This window comes from Calidris pugnax, unplaced genomic scaffold (assembly GCF_001431845.1).
Source record: "Calidris pugnax isolate Ruff unplaced genomic scaffold, ASM143184v1 scaffold56, whole genome shotgun sequence".
NCBI classification, from domain to species: Eukaryota; Metazoa; Chordata; class Aves; order Charadriiformes; family Scolopacidae; genus Calidris; species Calidris pugnax.
Window position 1 is genome coordinate 17,586,598 of NW_015090839.1, and position 25,496 is coordinate 17,612,093.

At 39.8% G+C, this 25,496-nt stretch overlaps 1 protein-coding gene across 2 annotated transcripts in view; it reads right to left on the bottom strand.

Annotated features, from left to right (window-relative positions):
- Positions 1-18,833, bottom strand: part of MAP3K9 (mitogen-activated protein kinase kinase kinase 9) — a 55,223-nt gene extending 36,390 nt beyond the window's left edge. For both annotated transcript variants that reach the window (XR_001412024.1, XM_014941922.1), the window contains exon 1: positions 18,426-18,833. Coding sequence is in view for 1 of the 2 variants with exons in the window: in XM_014941922.1 (XP_014797408.1) it covers positions 18,426-18,657 (232 nt within the window). In the remaining variant the exon portion in view is untranslated. The remainder of the gene's footprint in view (positions 1-18,425) is intronic.
- Between the last annotated feature and the right edge of the window lie 6,663 nt (positions 18,834-25,496).

Genomic DNA, 25,496 nt, shown 5'->3' on the forward strand with positions numbered 1-25,496 from the left:
GAATGAGCTCAATAGCAGGACGGAGCACCAGATGTCACAGTTGGGTTGTACATACCTTCCTGGCAAGAGGTTATTTAAATCTAATTACCTTGATTTGTATTAAGTTCTAACAAAATAATTAGTACTTACACAGATCTTTTGTATCCATGAACTTGTTCTTTTGTCAGATGTAGGCTAAGTAAGATAAATTACCATGACAAAAGACCACAGAGAAGAACAATGAAAGAGCTGGATTTATAGCAAGTCCTTGATTTCTTAGTTACATCCTTGGCTCCCCTCTATATCCTTGTAATAACTGCTTGGGATAATAATCCTGCAACCCAAAATTATAAAAGTTAATTTTAAGAATCATAACTCTCCATCATCTGTTTCAATTCTCCTTCTCTTGGTCTGTATCAACAGGCTCACTTGTAACTGCTAGGAGTCTCCCCAGCCCATCTGTCAGATTTTCAAATTGAAAACCTTGACTGTCCCTCTTACTTTTACTCAGATTTCAATGAAGAATCTTGTAAATAGGTGAAATATGAATTCCTTCCAGCTTCCTCCTTAAAAATCTCTTTTATGGAGAACACATACCAGGTTGCTAGGACACCGTAAATGCATTTTACTCATGCTAATCAACACAGGCTGACTTGCTTGCGAGCTTTATCTACAACCAGTCATTGCCTCTTGTTCAATACTTTGAGTGCAAGTTTTCCTCAGCACATGCTATTTCTTTTGCACGCGTATTAGTCTACCAGGATATGAAACAAGCAACTTCCTACAGGTACAGAGTTAACATCTCTTTCCATCCTTGCATAAAATTTGATCACTCAGAACAGAGCTAACAAAAAAAAAAACCAGCTGAACAAAATAAGATTCAGACACAAATATAGAGCATCTACACCAAAACCACAACTAGTCTACCAAGGCAGCCAATCTTCTCAATCTCAGTCCGTTGATTTAAAAGATCTACATGAGATAAAGAGGTTTAAAAAAAAAAAAAGGTAGAAAATTGATTTGAAAATCTTTCATATTCCGAGCCTCAAAAAGAGAATTTGTTTGGCAGCAAAGCTCCTGGGCCTATTTTTCAGGCAGCCAGGGAAGCACGAGAGCCCGATCATCAGGAACATGCAGAACATGCGTCAGCTGGTTGGTGGTGGATCACCACTTCCCCATTCCAGCAGGGCCCATGCAAGAAGTCTCTTCCTGCGTGCGTGCACAGAGCCAGCCAAGTTGCAGATGAAGGTATGTTACGCACCACTGCTCCTATCGACCCAAAACCAGCCTTTTTTTCTGCAGCACAGGCTAAAAGCTGATCTTAAGTAGCATGGGTGGGAGCCAACTGGCAGTGTGCAAAAGGGGCAGATGAAGCAAACCCAGTATTACAAGCACATTCAGGTAGCTCTGAGGACCCAACTGCTACACCAAAACAACTTCACATAGCAAGTCACCAGTTCCTTGCATACTGCAAGTACAAAGCAAAGCATAGTGGCTCAAGCCAGCATTAAAACTTTTTAGCAACTTCAGGTGAAGGGTATCATGAACACATGTGCATACAGGAATAATAATCCAGCAGTGCTCATATACATTTTCATATATTCCTGAAAGACTTGGAACTTGTCCTCCAGAAAAGATGCATTTGACAACGAGAAATTGCAGCTCAGATGAATTCTGTCTAGCAGAACAGCTCTTCCATGTCTTAAGGTGTCCCAGCTGTGGCAAAAAGAAAGTGATGTGATCCACATAGGCTTTCATATTTCCTAACAAGACCTCCCCTGGATCAGGCATTGATCCAGATACTGGTACATATGATTTAGATGTATAATTTCAACTACTAAGAATTTATCAAGAACTTAATTACCACAAGGACTCTGGTAATGATTTGACTTCACTGTTTAATTTCTTGAGAGCCAGGCAGACTACAAGTGCTGAAAAACAACAGTCAATCGAGAAACATTAGGTCTGAGCTTAGAGAGATAAAAGGTAGAAATTAAACACTGGGCCTCCTTTTACCTAGGTTATGATGAAGATCAGTCTTTTTTTCTTTGAAATGAACACGACTATTGAGGTTTCTCCATATTCCTTGAGAACATCTTTAGTGCCTTACAACAAGCATGAAGGATATTTTCGTATCAGGCTGTTAGGAGAAAGTTTCCTGAAGTGGGCACTATATAAACCAAGAGGTGGGTTAGATAAGGCAATAAACCAACACTTACTGGTTTGATGATGAGACAGAATAACTAGCAGAAAAGTATAAGGCAGAATTCAAAAATCATTTGACAAGACTCAGTCTGGGGCAGTCCTGATTCATACTGTCTGACATTACAGCAAGTAAATGAACAACTATGTATTGCTAGAGATAAGAAAACTTGTCATCATTATGTTTTCAGCAGTTTTTAACACAGGTTTCAATCTATGTGATGCTTTGGCTTCTGCTCAGGACAAAACACGTTGCAGCAGCAAAGAGGAAAGGAAGCACCTTCATCACTAACTTTACAGCATTTTCAGTTGTCCCTGAGTAGTTTAGAGCTACAGATGGCAGTTGGTAGCCTAGTATCTGAAGATTTAGATGCCCTATGCTTGGGACTTTGATACTTCATGGAAAATATCATCACGCTCACAGTATAACTGCAGCACCCAGGACTGTAAGACCATCCCAGCTACTAAACAGCCTCTCTTAATTGTGCCCTTTTGTCTTTGTTGCCATGAGTGAACTCAGAAATCAAGTTCCATATTATCAGATAATTATCCTTAATCAACAAGTCCTGGCACATAACCCTTCAGAATCACAGTAATGTGAAACAGTATATTTTCCACAAGAACAAGTTCAGTTGCTTAAGATATGGTTCGATTTAGTTGTTCTGACTGTTCAAGTAATAGTTAAGAGGCCAGAGACAAAGCAGACTGATAAAGTTTACAAAGAGCATCCTCACAGCATTGAATGTTGGCCATTAACCAGATCTTCAGTTACTAAGCAACACCAGATGCAGAAACTGAAGTGTCATCAGAGATTTTCCTGATACAACTGGATTTTCTCATTCCAGTCTCAATCTGCACAAAGACTGATAGGGAGTTAACTCAGTCAGTGCTGGTACCATTTAAAGATGGTTTCTTAGTTAGTATGGGTGGGAAAGAACCGATGATGTACCCAAGATCCTCTTAGAACTGTTTGTGACTTGAGATTGCAGCTTTTCTAGCAGAGTTGGAAGTGATGGAAATCAACTTCTTGAGGTTGAAGGTGAAGCCAGTTTACCTTCTCCAGTTTAAGTATCACTCTGCGTGTATTAATAGCTGGAAGGCTTTTGACAGAATCCCTTGTCAGACTTACTGGAAGCAGTCAAGGCTTTAGAAGTACACAGATCCCAGTGATAACAGATCCCAACAGGGACAATTCTCAGTTTCATGAGTCACAGACATCAAGAAGAATGAGGGTTTTTTTCCCCCTACAGTCAGGGCCAACTCAGATGCTTTTGTTCTTTAAACAAAGATTTGTACTGAAATTAGACCTCACAGAAACAGACTCACTGAAGTATGACTGATATAATGGTATCTGACACCAAGTCAGCTCTTCCTCCTGCTCCACCCCATTCCACATTATTATGCTTTACTAGAAAGACAAAACCAACTGCTTTAAATACTATAAAGCAATACAAAAAGCAACCCGATTAAGATTTTTAAGATACCATTATATCCTTCAGCCTTCATGTAATTGCTACTACTGGATCTTCAGTTGTGCCCTGTCATCACAAATCATTATGGAGATACCTGCTCTGTGGGGCACTTGACAGCGCAGAATTATTTAATAGGACAGAGTTATGGCTGCTGTTGGTCTAGTGAGACCTTTAAGGACAGTTCCAGAGGTGGAGCTTCATGTTAGAACACTGAACTTTCACTAGCAACTCATGAACTTGCACTAGCATGTTTAGTATTAGGACTATATGTATCTAGAATTATTTGATGTCCTTTCAGAAGGAAAAAATAATCACTGAAGTGAAAACACTGAAACCTGCAGCTTTAAAATTGTTACTGCAGACATTCTGTACTAGTACCCAAGCCACTGGTTAGTTCTAGTCAGGCAAAACAGAAGATCAAATGAATTCTGGGGGAATACAGACTGGAGGTCAAAAAAAAAACAAACCACAACAGCTTACATGATAGCCAAGTTTCAACTCTGCAATAAACTACAAAACAAAGCTATACAGGGGCTGCGCTGGAGGGAAGTGATAAATACTTCTATAGAGATGAAATTCCGTCTTGCATGTGTAAAATAAATGAACACCTACCACAGACTAATATGTTCAAAAGGTAAATTTCTTCCCCTTCCCCCTCCTCTGTCCTTATGGATTTACATAAAACAAACTCAGAGCATCTCAGAAGGGAGTCTTCCTAGGCTCCAAAACATAGTAAAAAAAAAAAAAGCCTGCCTGGAAGAGGATTCCAAGCACAAGTCCAATATACATGCTCTGAATCACTCTACAGAAGCCTGTCCTGACTAGAGGCACATCTGTGCTAAATACTCAAACCACATGAATCTCCATGGTCTGGTATAAGTAAGAAATTTCAATTAGAGAGGTTCCCCAACACACGAGATGTTAGAGAGCCATCTGGTGAAAATCAATTTACTCAGTCGCAAGATTATCTTGGTGTTCTGAACTTCTTAAAAATTAAGTTCTCAGAAAAATATTGTTCTATTAGTAGGACAGCTGATACAAGTCAAACTGGTACTATTGTTAAATCAGTCCTAAATAAAACCGTCCCTTGGCCTACCAAGGCAGCTAGAGGTCATAATTAATTGCATCTTGCACTGCTCACCTTAATGATCACTGAATCAATTGAAAAGTCAATGGTGAACATCTTTGACTAATACAAAGCCCTACTACAAAGAACACTTCATTTCCACATATTAAACACCTGTATTTTCATCACTCATACATCTATCAGAAAGACAGGAGATCAAATCTACAAATACACCAAGACAAGGTAAAGACAGGAATATAAAGCTGTATATCCCTTGATCTACTTGTACCTACACTTTAATACACCCTAAGACAGCTGTGTAACCCACATCTAATATGTCAGTATCACTCCTGCTTCTTAGCCATTGCAGTAAGAAGTTTAAAACTGCTGAGCAAACTTTGTTTTGGGAATATCCTCAACTTTATTATAGTGTTTCAGTGCAAATAACTGCACTGTTAATATACTTCTCATTCTGCTTAACTTATTTCTATTACAACAGCTTTTTTCCTCTTTCCAATTATACTAGATGCGCTAATTGGTGTGGATCCCTTTCCCTTCATTTTCTTCTTCTCTGAGTGCAATGAGAACTGAAAGTATACAAGACTAAATACAGAAGGGAGCAGGTTAGAAGACCAGGATCCCTACTGTAAGGGAAAAAAAAGCTGGATTTGTTGCCTGTGGTACATTGGGATATATCTCTGACTTGATTGATGATTGCTGGCTTTGCATTTAACTTCCATATAATTTTTCCCCAACTGAGAGAATACAGTCAGTATTTCAGTGCCAGAATATCTGCTATTATTCTAGTTAAATACTACAGTTCTAGGCAGACTGTGAAACAACAGGGCTACTACCTACTGATAGAGCAACATTAGCTCATGTGTTCTATTGTTGTATTTAAAAGCTTTATCAATTCTTTTTAGAGGCACCTACCATTAACAGGGTTTCTAGTGTGCTTTGAAACAGATTGGGAGAACGATCTGAAAAAAAGTATCAGAAGCTTGTTTGCCAGAAATGTAAGAAAATCTGATTACGAAAACACTCCAAGTTAGCCTGAGCTTAAATGGAGCTCCTAGGCCTAGGGCCAGAAGAGGTGGCAGAGGCCCCAGGTGAGGCCCCGACAGCAAACCAGACACAGCAACTTGATAATGTAGAGTTGGGAAGGCCTGAAAAACCCAAAGGTGGTGGAAATATCTGAATCGGTGCACTTCTGTAGTTCTGTTTCAGTCTTCACCAACATTAGCACTGCTACGGGTCAAATGCTTTGCCATCCGAGATTCCAGGAATGAGAAAAGAAGTCACATCAAGACATGTGGAAAAACTCCAGCAAAAGGATTTAGCCTGCAAGCACATCGCAATCACACCCATTCCCAAGAGCCCCTACTCAATATTCTCTGCTGTACTGTCTCTTTAGAGCCACATTAGCTGGTTAGAGAGTCCAAAAGCTAGATGGCAGCAACAGCGACGGGAGGGTGAGAGTAATAAGAGGAAGAACTATAAATAGGATAAATATGTCATCTTTGTTATTTTACTTGGTGTAGAAACATTGAATTCTAATATTTAAATCATTAATTAGCCATTCAGCTACCTGTACAGATGTAGCGAAGTTTCTTCCCCACTCTGTCATATTCTGATCTGGACTCTCAACTAGATTTCTCCTTTAGTGCCAATGCTTCACCATATCTATTTTTATTTCATTAGATTGAAGAGAATGGAGAATGGAGAATGCCACTACTTAAGAACTCAAAGGCTGAAAAAATGGCCAAGGAACTCAAACTCACATGGAATGATACTACTCTAACTTACCTTTTCTTTCCCAGAATAATACTATATATTTTTGCTACAGTTGGGTGTTTCTACAGATCACTCCAGACCAACTTCACCACCTATAGATACAACAGCAAAGTACCAGTTTTATTTACCCAGAGGCCTCTGCTCATCTGTTGCTGTACAATCACTGTTTTCAACAGCAGTAAGGTCAACAGGCAGTTGTTGTTTTCAACAGCAGTAAGGTCAACAGGCAGCTACAAAGAGGGGAACTAATGCTTACCCTGTGGTACCCGGAGCGTGAAAGGCCACTGCTACAGCTGAGCACTCATTGTGAGTGGGAATATTGGACACACTTTATTTCTTCCTCCATCCTACAAACAGAACAGCTTACTGTGGTTCACTTAACCCAAAAACAAAACAGCAAAAGTTTTGTCAGAGAGTGGATAAGCATCAGCCCATCCACTTCTTCCATTTAGATAATTCAAGTACTGTAAAGAGATGTATCAAATTCTGAGTCCATCAAACCCCAGGTGTAAGAGCTTTACAGAAAGCAAAGAACAGACTAAAACCTTTATCAAAACCAGTGCTTTCTCACTACAAGATCCTTAAATGCAAAACATGAGCAGGATGTCAGTTCTAAAAGCTGCAAGTCTTTTCCACAGTAAGACTTAAGAGCAATCCAGACGCGTATGAGGTGGTGCTATCATTAAACTTCTCTCTGCCAGCAAAACAGCAGAAGTCTCAAGTGCAAGAGTTGAAGGAAACAAAATATTTCCAAACAATTCCAAAATTATCAAGAACTTGCTTTACAGAAGTTTCATAAGTCAGCTAAAGGCTTACTGAAGCTGAAGGTGTGCCAGGGTGGGGAAAAAAAAGTCTGAATAATATCACAGAATCCAGACTCTCCCACCCACCCATGGCAGAACGTGTCCAAAACCAAGCCAATCTGTTAGAGAAATACTTGTCTTGAACAAAGATCTCCTCACTCAACCCCATATGTTTTCTAAAGGTTTGCTTTCAGACTACAGAATAAAGTTATAAGAGCTAGGACAGCTCTGAATGCACTTTCGAGAACTTCTACTCCTAGCCGGTGGGTCCGTGAACACTGAAATATTAATACTACACTTAAATTTGAATTTCTTCCCTGCCTCTCACACTCTGGAATTTTACAATTGAGACAGCCAATTTCAGTTCAGAGAATTTTTTTTTGGTACTTATCTCCCCAACAATCTAGGTACAGTCTTCACTTTGTCCAATTCCCTTTGACTGCCTTCTAGATCTATTTCCAGCCCAAACACTTTCAACTACTGGAAGGCTGTGAAATTCATGCAAATGTGGATTTTTTTTTTTAATGGAGACTAATTCAGAAAAATGAGATAAGCATCTTTTGCCTCTTTCATGAGCCAATTACTACTTTTTATACTTGCTTTTATCTGAAAAATGAATTAAACTTTCCACTGTACTCTGAAGAAATGAAATGCATACTGAAATCCTCAGGGTTCTTATTTATAAGGTACTGTATTAATAGCAAATATTAGCCATCGTCCTGTAGTTTTTAAGCAGTCCATATTTGAAGAAAAAAATTATCCATATATCAAACAAAAATGCTCTTGCATAGAAGGTGGCTCCACTGAACTTACTAGAATTGTTCCAATCCTATTTTCCCCTCCCATAAATAAGCAAAACTTCCCAAGATACATTTCAGCTCAGATTGTGGTGGTGGGAAACATTGGCTGTTAGATAAAAAGATAGCCTTAATACATTGGTTCATGCTGCTGCATGAGTCATGGTCTCAGAGTCAGAAGCAAGCTACTAAGTCTGCAGTTTGCCTAAAGTCAAAAAAGCAGCATTATTGCTAAGGGGACAAGGGACTGAGCTTGCCAGGTGTTCCTTTTTTTAATCATTTGTTCCTGTTGGCAGTACACTGGCGTACTGTCTGGAGGACAGAACTAAGCTTTTGGGAAAGGATTTCAAAAACTCACTCCAAAATGAGACCTCATATTGTAACAGTTTGCCAAAACCTAATTTGCAATTTTAGCTCTACCTTCCATAGTCAGCCTGCCCAGCTTTGCTTCACAAGTATCCAGATAATGAGCAATCTGCTCTTGATCCTGCATTCAAAGTACTTAAAGTGATTAACAGATCTGCACATGGACTGAGACCGGGCTTTCCACATGCAGCCTTTACCTACCTTCTGTTGGGTATTCTGCTGTTCATTTCAGTAGGACTGCATCTTTATTCTAATATTTGTTTGTGGTGCAGAAGGCTAAGTGTTGCATAAGATCCTGTAGAGCACAGAATTTAAGACTCACTCAAAATTTTACATCTTAGAGCAAAAAAACAAAGAATACAAATATTGTCTTTAGTAATAAGCAAATAATTTTTCTCTTGTTTCTAACCATTCAGCGACAACACATTTAAAAAAGATATATATACCTTGGAAGCAAAAGCTTTTTAATTATTGGGTACGCGTGAGGGTTCAGCAAATCCATAAAGCTGGCCGACTGTCCTCTTCGATCAAGCTAGAGGAGGTGATGGATGTGACAGCACAGCAGTTCTTGGATTTTAAGCCGTGCAGTACAGTAACTCTAAAGAGCTAATGCATAATGGGGGAGGGGGTAGGAGAAGCCTCCAGAGCCAGGATATATTTAGAATCGATCCTTTCACCTAACCAAGCTGAAAAAAAAAAAGTCTTAGCGCTTTAGTGATCTGGTACAAAACACACCGAATGCGCCTGGAGAACATTCAGGTGAGATTCCCCCCCCAAAAAAAGAAAAATTAAGAACAGAACCTGTTCAGCTCTGGTTTCAGACTAAATCCTACCATACTGATTACATTGGAGCAACCTTCGAGCTCAGGCATGGATTATTGAACTCTTCATAATCAGTTAAATGCTCCAAGGAAAAAACATAACTACTATCTGTACCCAACACAGTGCTCCGCCAAATCATGAGTCTGAAAGCTTGCAACAAATCAAGAATTGTATTAGGCAACAACGAAAAAAGGAAAGGGAAGAGTAGAATCACATGAATGGCATTTATTAACTGTCGCCCAAGAGACTATCTGAAAAGGGATTTAATAATAATGCTGGTTCAGTGGGAGCCATTTCCAGGCAAATAGAAACATGAAATTCAAGATGAAAAAAAGTAGCACAGAATTGTTTTGCTCTGGCTTCAATTAAGACATGTCTATGAAACAGTCAATAACACCAAGTACTATTCATTCCTGGAAAAGGCTGGTACTCCGTAAGCTAGAAGGCAAGGAATACATAAAAACTTCACCAAGAGCAGCACAAACCACCCCAGAAGCTGGGTTTTATGGTGGCTTGTGGTGTTGGTTTTAATGAGATTTAATTAAAAATACCTAAAGAAAAGGAAGAGAGGTGTATTTCCATTCATCAGAACAAATGGTAAAAGGTGCCGAGATGCACAATCAACACCAAGTTACAGATGATAACAGTGAAAATTAGACTTTCTTGAATAGTTTTACCCTAAGCTGCCAGCTGCTGAGAGAGGGTAGTCCTGCACTGCTGCACATGAAAGTCCATGGAAGACAACAGCTTGCACAGTGAAGCTCTCACAAAGCTGCTCACTTTTCGACGTGTTATATTTCTGTTAGTTTTCTGACCCAGCTGACTCTGTGGCCAGAGACCACACAGTGCCCTGATGAAGCATTAGGAGTATCACCCAGTTACCAGACGACCATAGTCATGTGGAAGCCACACAACACGTGACTGACTGTAGCAAACAAGAAAAACCAAATCAGTAAGTCCAAGGGCAAGACTGACAACACTTCAACAAGCAGAATTAGGCATATTGAGTACTACTAATAAAAGTTATGTAACTTCTCTTATTTTCAGAATCCTTGAGCAATGCAAAGTCAAAACCAACTAAGGACTATTCTAACATCTTTTCCCTGGCCCATACTCAAATAGCAACAATAGGAAAACGTGCAATACGTTTGTGGCGGGTGGACCACATGGCCTGCTTTACATACATCCCACTGCCCTTAAATATACTGTTTTTACAGCAATTATCCATACTAGCACTTCTTAGTACCCCAAGAACCCACACGAATCCCCACATTTTAAATGGAAGTTTCCAGTTGTAATACAAACAGCAAATCTTAGGATTTGCTAAAGCAAATTCCAGAAGCCTGTTTGATGAAGCATCAGAGTAAAATGTTATACAGCAAATTAGGAGCTTGGCTTGTAGCTCTGAAAGTCATCCAGGGCTTCAGCAGCACAGCATTCAAAGCACATAAAGGATATCAGAGATAATTTGGAATCTATATGTGAATTAAAAGTTTGGTGTTTTGGGAGGGTATTTTTGTTTTTAATAAAAAAAATATGGAGTTATAACAAATGCCCGAGTAATATAACAGTGCTTTTAGAAAGCAGAGTGGAAGGGCTGCGTGTGATAGTAACACTAAGAGCTCACAGGAGTGCTGTCTGTCCTCTGGCTACTTCCTTCTGAAGGGAACCCCAAGTGACACTGCACCATCCTGCCATTACCACCATAATGACTCTTCTCCAGGCTGAGACCCAAAGATTTACTATTTTGTGAGCGAGTTCTCTTATCCCTGATTTTAAGAAACATGGATGAAACCAAACAACACGGTTATAAATCCTCATACTTTGTTGGTAGTTTCTCTTCTTAGTGCAAAAGGTTCTGTTACTATTTCTTTTTCCTATCTAGAAAAAGTTCAGGTCTGAGGAAGGTTGAATTTACCTTTCCATTAGCAGCCAGACAATTAAGAAGCAATTATCAGATATGCTGGTCAACTTTGGCAACCTTTTGGGAATCGAAGTCATACCAATCTAACTGAAACTACCCTAGAATCAGAAAGCAAACATGTACCAAAAAGCAGCTACTTAATCACGTGTTATATCCTGTATTCTTTCCAACAGCTTAAGGCTTTCCTTGTCTTATTATAAGGGAATATGCACCCTTTTCAAAATGGGATATTATTTAAAATTAAGGAATCATCTTGGGTGATGAATCATCACTTCAAAGAGCAAGACTGTGCTTAACTTCTAATGCTTCAAGAGTGAGTTTGTTTGCTTCAGATATAGTTAAAATCTGAAAGGAATTGTTTAATAAGAAAGGCAAAGGTGAAGCTGCTGACAGAAATCTCTCAAAATTCAAATTAAGGTTATTGATGTGGGAGCAACAGCAAAAAAATCCAACATGGAGCTAAAAAAGTTGTTCTAGCTTCCTGGAAATGCCACAAGGTGGCTGTTCTCACTCTTGCTACTTATAAATTTCAGAAAAACAGATTTATCCCAGCTCTGCCACAGATGGTCAGACAGGGAATTCACAGAAGCAGCACACAGATGCCTTGGTACACCTCCTGCATGTTGGTGCTCAGGTCTGCTTGTATCTGCTCTATGATTCCATACGCACAATTTGGACAAAGTGCTTAGTGTCATAACTCTTAGTTATTTTTTAATTAGGAGCAGAAAGAACCCTGCAGAAAAAGATACACAGTGGCACAAAGACATGAAAAGGATATTAGCCAGGCTTTTAAAAGTAATAGACACAAATTTACTTTAAAATGAGAGGAACTCTTCCCATTCTTGTCTACAGAGGTAAGGGATTCCATTTGTGAAATTGCCTTTTTGCTACTTGGTGTGGGCAGGAGGCCACCAAAGTTTATTCCATAAAGTCTTCCTATTTTTGACTTGCAATTAACAGTGAAGACATTAATTCATATTTAACTAAAACAAACCATTTACAGGAATTGCATTTTCCTTTTGGAACTCCCAAAAATCTGTTAAAACATACTGAAAATAAGACTGCGACATGAAAGCATCTATCAAACCTCTCAGAGAGTAAAGTAGTTGCACTAATTTAGATAAGCTAAGGGAAAAAAACCCACAACAACCAGAACTCAAAGTAAACTTTCACCCTACTTCCGTAAATTCCCAGTGTCTCAACAACATAAGAATTAGCATCACTTTCAGGTAAAATTTACATCTTCTACACTAATAACACTTTTTTTTTTCCATTCTGTTCAACAAAAAGCTGTAGCATTACTGGCAAGAATTCCATCATCAAATTACTACATGTAAAAAAATTATAGCTGTTTGGAATTTTTTAAAACCACAAGTGACCAGGATATCAGCACAAAGGCTGATTCTCTGGGGAGACAGAATAAGCAGAGTAACCAGAACGAGGAGTTATGCACCATTAGCAATATCATATAGCAAGTCCATAGAATCAGGTAATTGCTTAAGGGCATAACCTGAAAAGTCATCTTTAATCACCCGTAGAAGTAAACTGAGGCGGTTTGAAAGGCTTGATTTCTACTGCACACGCTTTTTAAATCTAAAAAAAAATAAAGCTAAAAATAGGTGTTTACTGATTTTCACTCCTTGATCTAGAGAACATCTGCAAAAAACTAATCTTGCAGCTGCTGTCCCCCCTCCAAAAAAATTCTCACATTTTAATCACTTTTCTCTTCCAGAGCAAGGGAGCACCCAACTAAGGCCAGATGACTTATTCACCCAGTGTAAAGCATTCAGATGCCATTGAAATAGTTTCACTATACTTAACATGAAACATTACTCACAGTCATTTAATTGCACTGACAAAGGAAATCCATTCTGATAGAAGGTACAACATTGGAGAGTTAGTCAGCAAATTACACTGAATTACCCGTAGCAGCAATAATAGTGCAGACTTCCAAACTTTAAGCAGACCCTGAAAGAGCTCTCCTCTATGATGCTGCCAGACAGAGGAAGAGGTTTACATTAAGTACTTCTCCCTCTCTGAAAAGACCAACAAATGAGTGTGAATTATGAATGGATTGGGACATTAATACTCCAACAAGGACTAAGATAACTAATCACATGTTATCAAGATACACAACATTCAACTCCTGTTGTCCTTGGGTTGGATTTGAACTAGTTGTTCTAAATTCTGTCCATAATTTAAGAAAAAAAAAAAAAAGAACAAAGAATAGCATAAGTCCTAGAACAACTGTCCAGAGACCATGTGAAACTCTATTGGCATCTTTACATACAGAAGAAGTCTTAACAACTGAATGAAATAAACAAAGCTATAGCAGAGTTTGGAATTCTTAAGCTTTGAATCTCAGGATGCCACAAGCTTACCTTGGTGGTCCAAGAAGTAGGAGAGCTGAACACCTTCAAAGAACTGAAACAGAAGGACTACTGACTTGACCAAATCAGAATTATTGGGGTTTATTTTAAGCTCTGTTTTTGCCTCTTGTTTTGACCTTGGCCATGTCACTTTGCTGCTAATCTTCTGTGCCACTTTGTAGAACACAAACATGGTGACTTTTATAAAGCACTTTGCTAACTGGCATGAACACCCTCAGCAAAAAATCTTTCAATGTAGTGCAAATAGCAAGCATATTTTGCTGAGCCAGTAAAAAAAAAAATGCTTTTGCTAGTCCTCTGCAGCATTAGTTAACTGGCATTATCCCTATAGCAATGCTGGCATATCTAACATTGACAGACAAATAGAAACAAACAGCTTCATTATTTACAATACTTCACTAAAACCAACAGGACTGCCCTTTTTGATTCTAAGCATCATAGACCAAGCACCCTCCTACGGCCAGAAATGAGACTCAAATCACAGATAAAAGATAAGAGAAAGGGAAACTCTAAGAGCTGTCCTAAACACAGATGACTTCAGTGAGCATTTCTAGCCGCCTTTTTCCTATAGCATTTAGATATTTAAGAGCCTTCGCACTGGGAGAGGCCTACTATCAATTCTGTAACGTAGGCTCAGCGGAGCACCAATATGCAGCTGAAGAAGGAAAAGTCAGAAATATCACCAGATGAAGAGAAGAAAAACAAGCCAGAGAGGATTCAGTCAGATAAATAAGATTAATTTGTATATGGAGTAAATTAAATCTCTTGAATCAAATACCAAAAAAATTATAAATACTTATCTCCTCACACAGAAGAACAAAATAGCTTTCCTCAGTTATCTTCTTCACCTTGTGTAGTTACAGGACTGACATGTGAGTTGGTAATGCCATTGAAACAGTCATCTACCAGACTCACTGCCAACTGAACTAACACTCAGAAAAAGTATTTCAGTTTCTAAAAATAAGTCACAGGTGTGCAATTTGTTCTGTAAAGGTCTTTTTTTGTACTCATTTCCTGATAGCATCCCCAAAGCAATGAAACAGGCAGCCCTCAGAACCTCCAAGATTCACAATAAAAATCTGCCTCAAACGTGATACTTAAAACACACAGGACACTTTCCCTACGCTCTAAATATATTAGCATTAAACGTAGAGTTATGAGAATGAAAAGGATAAAAAAAAATGATGGAACAGAAAAAATATGTCCACCTTTCTGAATAAAAGAAGGAAAACAGTCAATTGGTTTGGAGAGCACTTTTTGACAAGGAGAATCCCAAGAAACAGACAACTCATGGAATCTTCAAATAATCCCCTGAAGTTCGGGGGATCAAGCAATCAAAACCTCATGTTCTTTACTATGCCACCAAAACATGTTGAGAAGTACCCCGAGCATTGTTTTGGTACCTACTACTTGAGTCCACAAACCTGCAATGGTTTAGATCTGAAAAGGATTTTTTAAAAATCCTTATGCATCTCTAACAGAGTAATTTGTCAGACTTGTACTAAGGTGCCCACTTATTTTACTTTCCAAAATGTAACATGACCTTCTAAGAAGGTTCCTCATGAAGTACTGTCTTTATGTATTCTGTATCTGCCTAAAAATAGGCAGACATCCGAAAGCAAGGAACTTTCTGATTTTCTTCTATTTTAGTAGAAAATTTGGTTTTAAATAAGGCAACTCTGTTCTTTCCCACTGCTCCCATCTTGTTCCCTAACTCCCCAACTAACTCATCCAGCAGCTTCAGACAGATGGGGCAGGTCCCAGCTGGTGCTCGAAGGCAAGATGAGAAGTCTGAGACTCACTACCTATTACTAAGCGTAGGCAGCACCAATCAGTAGATCAATACAGCTGATGCTCCCATGACAGCTCTACAGTACTTGTAGATGTTTAGTACATGAAAGAAGCGTGTCTGCAAGAGTCTTTTCCAAGTTCTTGCAAGCAGAAGCTGTTCCTTCTCAAGAGACACATTACTGCCTATCAGTGGGTGGTAACTTGCGCAAAGAAAATGCTACAAGCTTGTAATTCTACAGGCACAAAGCTAACAAAATAATCTGTCCTCGATTATCCACAGTAATTGAGAAAACTAAATACATCAGAAGAACACAGAAAACAAGCCATACATAAATCAGGATGCAATAACATACTTAGTCCACTAATCTTTTAAAAAAATTGTAAAAAAGCTTTCTACAGAAAACAGAGCAGAGAAATTTCCAAGATGCTTATTACATATAATGGAAAAGCTATTTCAGTAATGCAACAGCACAGTATTCAGGAAAGACATGACTTGGGCAATCCAAAGTTGTTTGTCCTACAGATAACCATGAGTTAAGTCTACTTTTACGTATAGGTAATATATACTTTTTTGGGGGAAAAAAAACCCAGACAGAAGACCAGGAGTCCCTCTTTCCTTGTCACAATCCAATATTTATGATACTTGCTTTATAAATACACCCAGAAAAGAACATATATTTTCAAAGTTTACAATAGTATATACTTTTAAAAATTTCTCTTCCACCACAGCACAGAATGAAGAACTCTATATTGCCAAACTAAAGCACACAGCTGTTGTAGTATGTCAAGCCCACACCTGAGGCTGCTAATTCATCTTATTTCAAAACAGTTACAAACCAATGAATTTTCCTTAAAATATCTGAAGTTCTTCTCTCCAGTCCCAGCTCCTACATCTATTTAGTTTCCCAAATGTAATACTGCTTTCTCCAGACTTAGCTGGGCTAGAATTTTCCTATAGCCATCATTTCTCTACTAGATCTGATGGTATCTTCAGTCAAAACCACCATGCAAATTTTTTACCTCTCCTCTCCAAATACAGGACATTTCTGAATCCTTCCACAGGCATTTCTGCTCATTCTTCCTTTACTATTGCTTCCTCCCAAATGAGGAAAATTCTAGTAATATATTTAGCAAAACCCTCAACTTCTCACTGACAATTTACAGTGCAGCACAATTACATACTGCTGATTCACTGTGACAAGAGACATTTACTCCTGCTGCCAACAGTACAGATGTTTTCCAGCATCCATATCTGTGTGTGGTTTGTGACACTGGTGTCCCTCCAGTTGGGCTGATTCTCTGGTTGATGAGTTTCCCTTTAACAACTAGCAGGCTGTAGTTTGAATAAAACAGTGAAATAACTGAGCTAGGAGCTTTTTATCTTAGAAATAACTTTCATTCCAAACCTCAAATATGTTCAGATAGCATTAAGCAATAAAGTCTTAATGGCCTGTTGGCAAAATAAGCAAGTAAATACCTTCTTAGGTAAGGAGGAAAGGCCCAACACTTAAAGGCAACTATTTCTTATTCACAGATGCAGCCAGTCATCCCTTAACCAAGCCACTCCTTCTTTTACAGCATTTATCAATATGCTCATGTACACTTCCATCTCTAAGGGAAGGGATTAGATACTAGGAAATCTTTCTAAGCATTAAGATTGCCTTGCTCTAACAAAAAGGGAAACATTAATAGTACAAGAATAATATTATAGAAACTAATTTGAAAGCTCTCATACTTTCTATTTTCAAACTGACAAGCAAGAGTTAATAATACTTTTGTTTCCCCCCCCCCCTCATAACAAACTGTGTAAATTCACTGCCACAGGATTTGAGGCCAAAAAACCAGGAAGATTCTGCAAAGCCTGAAAATTTACAGCACTGTAATAGTTAATGCTAGCTCTAGCGAATCTATTTAAGATATTAAAATTCCCATCTGTCAGTCCTCTTTGCTGGATGTTACTGCCCTCAAAGCAAAAGGGAACACATGCCTGCATCCCAGCCTCCCAGTTTCTAGCGCTTCTTAACTCAAGCCATAAATGAAAATGAGTTCATAAAAACACACCTATCTAAACCACTGCAGCCAACATGCAGGTACGCGTTTGCTCTTGCCATCTAGACATAGACCAGCAGAGAGAAAGGCCAAACAGCTACACGCAGGCATCAGGAAAGGAGATGATGATCTGTAAAACTACTACAGCAGCTTGCTACCACACTCAGAAATCATGTTCTATACACATGTTTGACTTCAAGGCAATTTCAAGTTTGGGAAAACACACACACACTATAAACACAGTGTTCCAGTGGTGGACAATAATGCTGTTAGTATTACAGAGCAGCTATTCACTGCAATTTCCAGAATCATAACTACCAAAGTTCAGTCCCCATGCTCTAATGAGCCTGCTGCATCCCACATAAAACACCACAAACATCAGCTGAAGTCCTGGGTGCACAAGGGCACCTGCTGGGACATTTAGTTTACCCGAGTTAACATTTCTGTCAACCCCAGCTCTATGAGGGATAGAGAGAAGATCCAATTCAGCAGGGATGGGTTAAATCTCCCACAAGGGAAACAGGCTTGCATCTCAACTCTACAGCAAAATCTAGCAAAGGAAATAAATGCTCCCAAGCTTTCATCTTTCCAAAGGAGCATTTATCCTGCCAACAAGCAGACAGATTACACATTTTAAGTTCACCAAGACTTTCCAGCATGGAGGAGCCTGCTGAAATGCCAATAAAACTGAGACACTGTATATGCATGAACTACTAGAGAAGCCTGCTCCATTTACAGTTGCCTTTGCATCCAATGATTTAAGTTACTTCTACAAAGTGAAAGCATTTACATGTTTCCTGTGGTCTCTAGGACCATACTGAAGAAAAATAGACCCCTCTGGGATTAAATTAGAGGATACAGTGGTTCACAGAAAGGATTGCTAAATTAATGTTACTCCCCTCTTTTCTTTGTACAATGTCTTTCCAAAACCATATCCCAGCACCTTGGCTGTTGACTGTGTAGCACTTACTGTTGCTGGACTTCAGGTCACGGTGAATTATGGGAACAATTGCTTCCTCGTGCAGGTAGTTCATTCCCCTTGCGATTTGTACCGCCCAGTTCACCAGAATGTCAGGAGGGATCCTTTTACCAGACAACACTCTATTTAGCGATCCTCCACGGGCAAACTCCATGATCAAGCAAAGATTAGGTTCCTTCAAACACACGCCCCTGAGGGCAATGATGTTGGGATGCTTTAACATTGCAAAGAGCTTGGCCTCTTGGCGGACATTCTCAATGGTCTGGCTGATGTCCTCATCAGGGTCATAGCGAGCTGCCTTGACAGCAACCTCATCTCCTATCCATACAGCTCGATATACTTTCCCGAAGCCCCCTATGCCAATGATTTCCTCCAGAACAAGCTCTGAGAAGTCGATCTCCAGGACTAGGGAAAGAGGAAAAAAAAAAAAGAAAAGAAAATATGTAAACATTTAGCAACTACACAGCCATTTACATTACCTGAAGGTTCACATTGGCCAACCTCACCCTTACCCTTGGAGGAAGCATCAATTTTTACTCCTAAACAATACAAGTGAAAGCAGTAGTCCCTTCTGACAATCCTTCATTGCCAAACAGTGTGGTAAAACAGATCTTGCAGTATGAAGTACTCACTGTGAATGGTGATGCATTTGACCTAACAGTGGTGAACACCACACTTAATAAAATAGCCTTAACATACTTGTACTGTCATTGTGGGCAGGGTTTAAAGTTCCAAAAAAGAAAAACAAATCCAGAGGCTAATCTTCACTGACTTCACTATAGAGTGCTTAATGTGACATAGCTAAAATTCAACCGAAAATGCATCTGCTCCTGCATTTGTCCCTTATGTGAATGCCTTTTATTCAACTGCTACTAACAATCTTTCAGTTTTTCCCAAATCACGCTTATTATTCCACATCTCTAAAGCTTTGCAAATTCATTCCCCACAAGAGATCTGTTAACCAATTCTGACACTGCTGACAATGGTGTGACAAACAGATGGATCAGACCACATACTGAGTATGCAGAGCTAACAATAAGAAAAACATTCTACTTTTTTTTACTAATGCATACTGTAATTTTATTACAGAAACCGTATGAATTAACAGAATCATCATTTTCCATTTCATGCACTCACAGCTATACTTTATAGGCTGCAACAGTAACTGGTAGCTACTCGGCATTGTATAGTAAAAATCTACAGATGCACATGTCTTAATTCAGCATACAAATAGCAACTGGAGCAAAAGGGGTGAGAAAATGTATCCTGTAAAACTAATTGTACACTAAACATAGTTTATGCTCACAGATGGCCAAAAGAACCCATCCAATACAAATGCAGAATGGAAAATCCACACACTGACCAATGAAAACATGTTTATGTGGCTGAATTTACAGTAGCGGTAGGCAACTGGGGAGATATCATTGATGTTATCTTCTCTGATGTTTTGGTGGTTACCAATTACAGACAATGAAATTTTTAAAAGTTTTAAAGGAAAAATACCACATTGCAAGGATTTAAGCAGAAATTCACCAAGACTTTTAATACTTTCCTGCATTTAGAAGCCCAAATTTGACATGGTTTCCCTGCTTTGTTTAGTGGAAAGGAAGTTAAGTCTGTAATGGACTTAAAGTAGGCATTAATCCAGAGGACTATATCACATTACTGGGTTTTGTAGATATTGATTGTATACATAGAACTCTCCACTATTTTTAAAAGAAATTACATAGTCATAGAAGGCAAGGGAGCAGGATAGATACCACTTAAGTATTTTACTTTTTTCAATCAGATGTCTTTCCTAAATATAAGCCTATAGTACAAGACTCACAAAACTGTATGGACTTAATATGAACTCTGCTCTCCACAGCTGAATTGAAGTCTTTCTTTTTTTTTTTTAAACACTTTTTTTTTTTCTTCTGAGCTGTCTTCATTGAACATGATTTTTAAAAGTCTGGCTTATTTTTGTAAGTCAGTCAAACCTATGAGCTAGGAGTTGACTACATATAGGGATTACATCAGTACAGACAATACATCTGAATCCTTAGCAAGTGTACTAAGGATGCCTATGCTCTTTTTCCTAGTGTTGCATGAACAAAAGATTAACGGGAAGCAAGATAGAAAACCGATGTCATTGTGGGCAGGGTTTAAAGTTCCAAAAAAGAAAAACAAATCCAGAGGCTAATCTTCACTGACTTCACTATAGAGTGCTTAATGTGACATAGCTAAAATTCAACCGAAAATGCATCTGCTCCTGCATTTGTCCCTTATGTGAATGCCTTTTATTCAACTGCTACTAACAATCTTTCAGTTTTTCCCAAATCACGCTTATTATTCCACATCTCTAAAGCTTTGCAAATTCATTCCCCACAAGAGATCTGTTAACCAATTCTGACACTGCTGACAATGGTGTGACAAACAGATGGATCAGACCACATACTGAGTATGCAGAGCTAACAATAAGAAAAACATTCTACTTTTTTTTACTAATGCATACTGTAATTTTATTACAGAAACCGTATGAATTAACAGAATCATCATTTTCCATTTCATGCACTCACAGCTATACTTTATAGGCTGCAACAGTAACTGGTAGCTACTCGGCATTGTATAGTAAAAATCTACAGATGCACATGTCTTAATTCAGCATACAAATAGCAACTGGAGCAAAAGGGGTGAGAAAATGTATCCTGTAAAACTAATTGTACACTAAACATAGTTTATGCTCACAGATGGCCAAAAGAACCCATCCAATACAAATGCAGAATGGAAAATCCACACACTGACCAATGAAAACATGTTTATGTGGCTGAATTTACAGTAGCGGTAGGCAACTGGGGAGATATCATTGATGTTATCTTCTCTGATGTTTTGGTGGTTACCAATTACAGACAATGAAATTTTTAAAAGTTTTAAAGGAAAAATACCACATTGCAAGGATTTAAGCAGAAATTCACCAAGACTTTTAATACTTTCCTGCATTTAGAAGCCCAAATTTGACATGGTTTCCCTGCTTTGTTTAGTGGAAAGGAAGTTAAGTCTGTAATGGACTTAAAGTAGGCATTAATCCAGAGGACTATATCACATTACTGGGTTTTGTAGATATTGATTGTATACATAGAACTCTCCACTATTTTTAAAAGAAATTACATAGTCATAGAAGGCAAGGGAGCAGGATAGATACCACTTAAGTATTTTACTTTTTTCAATCAGATGTCTTTCCTAAATATAAGCCTATAGTACAAGACTCACAAAACTGTATGGACTTAATATGAACTCTGCTCTCCACAGCTGAATTGAAGTCTCTCTTTTTTTTTTTTAAACACTTTTTTTTTTTCTTTCTTTTTTTTTTTTTTAAACACTTTTTTTTTTTCTTCTGAGCTGTCTTCATTGAACATGATTTTTAAAAGTCTGGCTTATTTTTGTAAGTCAGTCAAACCTATGAGCTAGGAGTTGACTACATATAGGGATTACATCAGTACAGACAATACATCTGAATCCTTAGCAAGTGTACTAAGGATGCCTATGCTCTTTTTCCTAGTGTTGCATGAACAAAAGATTAACGGGAAGCAAGATAGAAAACCGATCAGGAAAGTCTCCCAAAAGGGGGAAATGCCCTTTCCAGTCCAGAGCACAAAAATAATTTGCCTGTTACTGTGAGTACATCTTTTGGGTAACCCTCTGAACTTCAAGGATCTACACAATAAAGGTTTCACTCCTGCAGTTGCAGCCTGAGTGTTCAAACGCTCATGAGCTATAGATTAGAAGAGGAAGGAGTATAATCTGACCAGAAACACTGACATTTTAGGACAAGACTATAATGACAATAACTCCAGACATGAAACTACCCTGCCACTGAGAATACACAAGAGGAGCTGCTCTGATATTTCTCACTGACAAACGAGCTAAAGAAATCAGATGCTGAGCCCTACCACCTTCAGCCCGTAGAGTTCCAGCACTGGTAGAAGGCTCGCTTGACCTTGTCCCGAGGAGCAGGTCAATTAAAAGGAACAAAGAGGAAAGCCACAGAGCAAGATCCGTCCCCAAAACTCCGGGCACACCCGGCCCGCCGCGGTGCTGAAGGGACAGCTCCCCCGCGGCGGCGGCGGGACGGCCCCGGGGCGGGCTCCCCCCCCCCGCTTCACCCAGAAGCTGCTGGTGCGGGAAGAGGCGTGCGACAGGGAGATGTGGCAGGAAGATGAAGGAGACGGGCAACGGAAAACGGAGGGGGTGGAAAGCGGAACTCTTTCTGTGTGCTCTCACCCGTTTTGCTTCAGGAAAACGAAAAAAAAAAAACCAACCACAACACAAAAACACACACAGAAAACAAATCAACGCCTCACCCCAGCTGGAGGCACAAATGAACAAGTCTGGGATAGAAAGCTGTGAGATTTATACTTCCAGGTGAAATTTAACGTGTCACACCGCAAGGTATTTTGCACAGAAAGTTTTCTTTTATTTGTAAGTATCACCTTAGCTTTACTTTGAAAATTTATATTTCCTTAAGGCAGGCTGGCCAGCTGACCTTCCTGAGTAGGTTAAACCGAAAAAGAACAACTCATCCTCAGAAAAGGGTTTTGGTTTTGTTTTCTACTATGACTAGCTTTTTTTTTTTTTTTTTAAAGTATTATGTGTTGAATTAGTTTCTTTGTTTTCACAGACTTAGTTATGCAGCTACATTAGTGCACAAAATACTTGTTTTTCTTCCTCTTTCCAAACGTACTAACCCCTTTTCTAAACTCCAGTTTGATTTGGCAGACGTGCTGCACTGGGCTGTAAGGGCAATGGGAATGTTTAATGGGCATTTTTCTTTTGCCTTAGAATTGAAGAACTGAAGTGCTATCATTCCTCTGGGGACTGATAAGGAATTACAGAGCCTGTACTCCATGGACCAGTGGCCATGTTGACAAATGCAAAGCAGTTGCTGTTTAATGAGCATTTATTATACCATATGATTAAGCTATTTAATTCAGTCCATAGTGTGTAAGAGCCCATAGGGCAGATGAGGGTCCTTCAAGCTGGCCCGCTGCTGACGGCCTCAACAGGCTACATTTATCCCTGATGGTACCCCCATGGAGGTAAGATTCAAGCACACTTCATGGATGGCTGCAAGAGAGCACACAATTACCAGCTGTACTCCTATACCCTCGGTGGAAGCAGAATCTCTAGGACTTACACTCCAAAACCTTCATCAGACATGACGAACAAACTTTAGAAAAGCAACTAAAACCAGCTCTTGTGCTGAGGCACACACCTGGGATGACACCTTGCATTGCTCCTGCAAAAATGTAATACTTCGTAGTCCAATAAATTAACAGTAGACTGTTATTACAAACAGCTATCAAACTAACATCACCAGCTCTAAAAGTGGGTATCACTCCTTGCAAAGTGATTTCTATCATTAAACTTGAAAATCCAGTTCAACAGCAACCAACTTTACCCCCTGCCCAAATTGCATTGCTTCTTTAAGAAATGAAATGTACTCCTTCAGCACATTAAAAACTTATTGAAGGGCAATAAATTCTACTCTGTCATGAGCATATGGTTAATGACTTGAGAGAACAGAAGTAGTATAGTCCCATTGTGGCTCTACAAGGGTAAGACAAGGATAAAGGGGGAAGGTGCAACTCCACAACTGTTCCTGCCCTATCAAACCATAGAAAGAGCAATAAGGGAGGAGAATCCATAGTTACAAAGCCTGTGCTTGAACAGTCAAAACAGGAGGGGATCTGAGGCTTCAAGGAGTTCTGTAGAAATGGTTCTCCTAACTATCTCAAAGGCAAAACCTAATAAGCATTCACAGTATTTTCTGCATGTGGCAAGAAAAAAATAATTTACCTGTACTGTTCCAACATTAAAGAAATCACCACCACTGCCCAACCTAGTCCCTTCATATTCCCAAGGGCAATACTACAAATTACAGAGTTTTCACCTAAATGCTTTCAAGCAGAACACAGAATAAGAAGAAAGCTATTAGTTGTATTCCTTGGAGGTACGTCCTAGATAGGACAAAGCACCTTTTCACTCCTTTTACTTTGGAGAAAAGTCTACTAGTCTGAAGATTTTTCTCTGCCCCTCCAAAAAAAGCTTTATTCTTGCCTGAACTATCAACAGTGATAGATAACAGGATGTAGAAACAGTCATTCCACCATTTCTCTTTCCATAATTGTACATAGTGGCTAAAAAAAAAATAAGATGTAGAGGTGAAACCACCCCCCACCAATCCCTTCGTGCCTTCAGCAACACAACTTAGTCAAGCAACCCTCAGGTAGGCCCAGATACCCAAACTTGGATAAAACTAACTCACAGGTATTTTAGAACAGAATTTGTAAAGAGGCAAAGGGCTAAGGAGGAACCTGGTAACACGAGTTAACTCGGGAATTTTTAAGTGAGAAATAACAAGCTTTGGGATAGGAGAAAGGAAGATATTGATCAAGTATCAGCAGTGAATCAACACTGAAGAAAGCAACCGCTGCCTCTCCAGCAACCTCTCCTTAAGGATACCCTGAAAGGGAGAGTCACCAGAGCCCCCGGTGACCCCCACCATCGCCAGGCCACCAAGCTTCAGCCCTTTGCTGAAGATTCACCAGCCCCCGGAAACACCAGGTTTAACAACGGGAATCTGCCGCCGGCGCCGGTGAAACGGGAACAGGCTGAGCCGGGTTCGGCCTCCCCTGCGAGGAGCGGTCGCCTGGAAGGCAGGAGGGCCCCGGAGCAGCAGGAACGCGGCCGCGGGTGGGGAAGGGAACGGGCCGGCCGACGGGCCCGGGGCGGCCTTGGCCCAGCCGAGGGCAGCCCCGGGGCCTGAAGGGCCAGGCCACCGCAGCCAAGGGCCACCGCGGGCCCCGCCGCCTCCCCACCGAGCTGGGCCTTCCCCCGCCGCCCCTCAGGGCCAACAGAAGGGCCTGGCTGGACCGGGCCTCCCCTCAGGGACCCGGGGAGGGCCGCGCCGGGGCTGCCCCCATCCCACCCCACCGCTCCCGCCCACAGCGGCCCCGCACCCCGGCCCACAGGGGGTCGCACCGGGGCTCTCCCCCCAGCTCCCTCACGCCGGGTGGCGGCGAG